Source organism: Microtus ochrogaster, unplaced genomic scaffold (assembly GCF_000317375.1).
Source record: "Microtus ochrogaster isolate Prairie Vole_2 unplaced genomic scaffold, MicOch1.0 UNK5, whole genome shotgun sequence".
NCBI classification, from domain to species: Eukaryota; Metazoa; Chordata; class Mammalia; order Rodentia; family Cricetidae; genus Microtus; species Microtus ochrogaster.
This window is the reverse complement of record NW_004949103.1, coordinates 3,697,937-3,703,278: the sequence shown is the minus strand read 5'-3', so window position 1 is coordinate 3,703,278 and position 5,342 is coordinate 3,697,937. Positions and strand designations below refer to the sequence as shown.

Here is a 5,342-nt window from a genome sequence, read left to right as displayed (position 1 = left end):
TGGGGGTCGAGGAGGGAAGGGGGCCAGAAATAAATAGCAACAGGCCGAGAGAGAAACGGTGGAGGAAAGAAAGTAGGCTATAGAGGGAAAGGAAAAAGTGGGTACGGGACGGTGGAGGACGATCAGGGCAGAAGAGAAGTGCTAATAAAGGAATGCTCCTCTCGAACTCGATAGGGTCCACGTCTTAGGGGGACCCAGCCGGACAGATGCCCACCGGGGTAAGTCGAGCGGAAAGGCTCCCCAGGTACCTCCAGGCTCTGTTCTGCCCAGAGCACTCCCAGCCCGGGTGCGCCTTGGGACAGGAGCGCGGCCCAATGATTCTCTCCGGGCCCGCCCCCTCGCGCGCTGATTGGCCACTGACGCGCTGGCCTTGCCTTATTAACAAGTTCTCAGGGGAGCGGCTGCGGACCCGGAGCCGGCGAGTGAGCCCGGGAACTCGGCCTGCGCGGCGCAGGGATCCAGGCCCAGCTCGCCCGAGCTGGCCTTTGGGGGAGCTGCGGGAGGCTCGCACGGGAGGATCGGCCGGGGCCAGGGTCCCGGGAGCTCGCAGAAGCCGGCCGCGCTCCCAGCCAGCCCGAAACCCATGCTCCAGGGCGGGCCCGAGCTGCGGCTGGAGTGGGGGTCCGGCTCTGCATGGCCCCAGCTGCTGCTATGACTTCTTTGCCACTCGGTGTCAAAGTGGAGGACTCCGCCTTCGGCAAGCCTGCAGGGGGAGGCGCTGGTCAAGCCCCCAGCGCTGCTGCGGCCACGGCGAGCACCATGGGCACAGATGAGGAGGGGGCTAAACCCAAAGTGACCGCTTCTCTCCTACCCTTCAGCGTGGAGGCCCTCATGGCTGATCACAGGAAGCCCGGGGCCAAGGAGGGCGTCCTGGTGGCCTCCGAGGGGGCTCAGGCAGCGGGTGGCTCCTTGCAGCACTTGGGTACCCGACCCGGGTCTCTGGGCGCCCCAGATGCGCCCTCCTCGCCGCGACCTCTCGGTCATTTCTCAGTCGGGGGACTCCTCAAGCTGCCAGAAGATGCTCTGGTGAAGGCCGAGAGCCCTGAGAAGCCAGACCGAACCCCGTGGATGCAGAGTCCCCGCTTCTCCCCGCCCCCAGCCAGTAAGTAGCCAGCCCAGAATGGAGAGCGAAGGGGCCAGGAGGGGGTGTGAGGCCCGAGGGCGCCAGGCCGCGCGCCGGCGCCGGCTTGTCTCGGGCGTCGGCGTACCTGCATCTGGGTACCTGGAGGCCGTGCAGAGGTTGCGTTGGTGGGGAGGAGGCCTTTTGAACCTCTTCCCACTCCCACCCAGGAAGAGGCATAGAGGCCTGGAGCTGGCAAACCTCTCAGTCCGTTTTCGCGGGCTCCTTGCCCTGGCGCAGTGCCGCTGAGCTTGTCAGTTCATTTGTAGCGCGCCGGTGTCTGTGCACCCTCTTATCCTCCCGGTACTTAGGACGCCGAGGGTTCCCTGCTCCTCCACCTGACCCTAAGCCCAGTTACTTTACACCGATTTAGATGGGCCCAACGGTCAGTACGTTCTCTCTCTGCGGAGTTTCACTTTCTGGTAGTAGAGGCCGAAAACCCCAGCTCTCCGTTAAAGAACCTCTCCAGGGGTTGCAGAGCTCTGCAAAATTCCTCCCCCACCCATCAAGTTCTAAGCATTTACTTGGTGTTCAGGACGGGTGGATGACTCAGTAAGAGGGGGACGGTCGTGGACAAGCGGAGGGGGCGGGGCAAGACAGCCAAAGGGGCTCCCCATTAATCGCTTTGCTAGCTCCCGAACGCGTTGGACCTGGCTTTCAAAGCCGACCCAGCAGCCAGCTGCGTGTTTCAGGATAGTCCTAAATCCTCGCGGCCCTCAGGCGTCTTTCCCTTGCGAACCCGCTCGAAGATATTTCAGGAGTACGGGAAATTCCCAAGTTTTCCTCGTTTCCTCCGATTATTTCGCACCACATAATAGCATTGCAAATTCAATGGCGTGATGCTGAGGAACGATTTTTATCTGGAGATTAAACGTCTTTGAAAAGACAGCCCCTCCCTGGGCCTAATGGTTGGCGAAGGTGGCCCAGAGCTGGACTATTGCTGCTGACCAAAGTGACATTTCCCTATGAACCCTCCTTTATCTGGAGTGGCCTGGCGGCCAACTTCTTTCCGGACTTGCCGAAGCCTAAGCTGGGGAAGAAGGGGGATGTTAACTGGAAATTTCGTTTGACTCACATCCTAGTGGTCTGAGGGCCCAAAGGGTTATTATTATTATTTTTTAAGTGCCAAGAAATGCATAGTTGGGCAAAACCCGCATGGTGAGACGTCCTCAATTTCAATTCGTTTTCTTAAAGGAGAAGCTGCTGGAGAGGCAGTCTCCTCCTGGAGACTTAGGAATTTGATTTAGAGCTTCACCCTTTAGGATCCCAAGCCAAGGCAATCTCTAAGTGGGGTGTGTGTGTGTGTGTGTGTGTGTGTGTGTGTGTGTTTTGTTATCGGGGGCAGGAGATTTGTTGTGGTTTGTTTTATCCTGCAACAGTGTTGTCGGGCATAGCAGGGATGATGGAGGATTGAGACCCAGTCCTCACTGGGCCTTGCCCTCCAAACAGTGGTATCACTCTGCTAAGATTTAACTTTTACTGGGAAAGCTGAAGAAAAAAAAAAGGACAAGTGGGCATCACCAGTTTCTTGAAAGTAAGCAATGTTGGTGAATCTATCACACACACACACACACACACACACACACACACACACACTATGCTTCGGGTGGTCGTAGAACCCAGACACTGTTTAGGAGAGGCTGTAGGGAAGCTGAGAGGATCACATCTAGACAAACAGGTGTGTGTGTTAGTGTGTGTTAGTGTGTGTTAGAATCCTTGCAGTGTGACCTCTTGGATGACTTTCTTCTTTTGAATGTCCCTAGAGCCCAGGAGAAGCATTGTTTGACAGAAAGTGTGAAATTTCAAGATCCATTCTTTGCAGGGATCTAACAGTACACTTGGTGGGTACAAATATATGTATACCTAAGGTATAAAAGCCGGTATGACCTGGGCTGGCCTAAGGCCCTCTAGATGTTTTATGCCTCCCCTTAGCATTCATCTTCCCTCTGTGCAGTGGCCCAGAAGAGGCCCCAGGTGGTCAAGGCTTGACTTTAAGGTAGGTTGGCACTGTCTCTGCCCAACTGTGTTCTAGCATTGGACGTGGCTAGATTTTATCTGGAATCTTAGTAGGCAAGAACTTCTGCCCTACGGGTTGTGTTCATGCAGATGGAGAAAATATTTTTCAAGTGCCCCGTAGTACCCAGCTTAGAGGTGCTGGGAGTGGTTTCTGTTCCTTAGTAATACACTCTTAATTCCTTGCCTTTTTCCTATCCCGGCCCCCTAGGGAGACTGAGTCCCCCGGCCTGCACCCTACGCAAGCACAAGACCAACCGCAAGCCGAGGACGCCCTTCACCACCGCGCAGCTACTGGCTCTGGAGCGCAAGTTCCGCCAGAAGCAGTATCTGTCCATCGCCGAGCGCGCCGAGTTCTCCAGTTCGCTCAGCCTCACCGAGACGCAGGTGAAGATCTGGTTCCAGAACCGCCGCGCCAAGGCCAAGAGACTGCAGGAGGCTGAGCTGGAGAAGCTGAAGATGGCCGCGAAGCCCATGCTGCCGCCCGCTGCCTTCGGCCTCTCCTTCCCTCTTGGTGGCCCTGCTGCGGTAGCCGCGGCCGCGGGCGCCTCGCTCTACAGTGCCTCTGGCCCTTTCCAGCGCGCTGCGCTGCCCGTGGCGCCCGTGGGACTCTACACGGCCCATGTAGGCTACAGCATGTACCACCTGACATAGGAGGGTCCAGAGTCGCCTCTCTGTTGTGCCACTAGTCCCCTCTTCCCCTCCCCCCATGCCACCTCTTTTAGCAGCTGGAGTTCTTCCTTGGTATCTCCGCTGCCCAACACCGTCTGCTTCCTTCTCTTAAAACTCCTGCTACAGTTCCTCCAATTCCTTCCTACAGTTTCTCCAAGTCTGATCCCATCTGGGGGGAAAAGTGGCTGGAAGGGTCTGGATTCTTCGAGGGAATCTAGATTTATACCCACGAGTTATAGATGTGGAAATTAAGGGCACGGAGGCCAAGAGATTTATTCGTGGTCCCCAGCAGAATTAGAGGTTGAAGGAGACTAGAGGCCAAAAGGACTAGAGGCCATGACTCCAACTGCTTCCGGTCCTGGAACCAGGCAGGACTTGCGCAGAGAAATTGCTGTTTGGTGCTTCGGGAAATGAACAGAGTCCTATAGAAAGCAAGGAGCCCAGCTCCTTCCACTGTCAAACTCCAAGAGCTTTAGCAGCAAAGCGTTGCTCTGAGCGGGCAGGGCACTTGCTGGTGCTTTACAAAGGTAGGTTGAAGAGAATTCACAGGACCAGGAAAAAAAAGTACAAAAACAAAATCTGTTTCTATTTAACAGTACATTTTCGTGGCTCTCAAACATCCCTTTTGAAGGGATCATGTGTACTATGTAATATACTGTATATTTGAAATTTTATTATCATTTATATTATAGCTATATTTGTTAAATAAATTAATTTTAAGCTACAAGCTATGAAGTCTGCGGATTGAGTTGTGTGATTTACTGTTTGTTCTTTCTCTTCACATATATAATTGCTTTCCAGTTTGGCAGTTTTACATCAGCAACTTTCAAAGGTGACAGGAAGATGTTCAGGAATCATCTTGGGGGGGGAGTACACAGGAAAGATTTGCATTAACACAGTCAAATGGAGAACTGGAGCAATTACCTAGGGTAATCAGGCTCAATTTTCCCATTCACTTTAAGCTGAACTCAACACTTGCTCTTTCCACCCATAACTGACTCTTTTCCTCTGCCCCTTTTAAGCTGTCTATGGAAACAAAGTGGCTTGGCCCAAATGATTTGATGACTGTCAACAGCTAATCCAGATGACTCCTGTCCCCTGAATGCTGTTTTTCCTACTGAAGGGTGTGTGTGTGTGTGTGTGTGTGTGTGTGTGTGCCTGCGTCTAAACAACCACCTGGTGTAGACAGAATGTGTGCTGTTTTATTTTGAACTGTTCCAAAGAGCTTTGCACAGCTAGCCCAGCCTCTGTTAACACACAAATAGGCAGCCACGCTGAAGAGTACTGAAAACCCAGGGCTACCCTATACCTGGGTCCTGCTCTCCTGCCCTCTTAAAACTGACTTTATCTTTTATGTAGTCAAGTTCAGGCTTTCAAGAAAAATACATTTGAATAAGTGCAGGTTTAATCTTCTGGGGAAAATTCTACAAGGATGTGTAAGAGAAAATGACCTCTTGTAGATCAAGCCTATTATATCCCCTCTTCTCTTTCTCTTATGTAGTTGACCCCCCCTTAAGTCTCACCGACTTTAGGTACC

At 53.4% G+C, this 5,342-nt stretch overlaps 1 protein-coding gene across 2 annotated transcripts; it reads left to right on the top strand.

Moving 5' to 3' along the window:
• The first annotated feature begins 432 nt into the window (after positions 1–432).
• Positions 433–4,520, top strand: Msx1 (msh homeobox 1). Of its 2 annotated transcripts, none has more exons than XM_005365958.2 (2): positions 433–1,102; positions 3,345–4,520. In XM_005365958.2, exons 1-2 carry the CDS (start codon positions 634–636, stop codon positions 3,785–3,787), a joined length of 912 nt encoding a protein of 303 aa, XP_005366015.1. In that variant the 5' UTR covers positions 433–633; the 3' UTR covers positions 3,788–4,520. The 2 variants fall into 2 exon arrangements, with proteins under 2 accessions (XP_005366015.1, XP_026644416.1); XM_026788615.1 differs by having other exon boundaries at positions 3,336–4,520.
• Positions 4,521–5,342: the final 822 nt, after the last annotated feature.

What these genes read in the sequence shown, in the direction of transcription:
- Msx1 (XM_026788615.1), top strand. Translation starts at nt 634, where the DNA reads ATGGCCCCAGCTGCTGCTATGACTTCTTTGCCACTCGGTGTCAAAGTG. An exon ending in CTTCTCCCCGCCCCCAGCCA is followed by an intron (nt 1,103 to 3,335) that starts GTAAGTAGCCAG and finishes TTTCCTATCCCG; the next exon opens with GCCCCCTAGGGAGACTGAGT.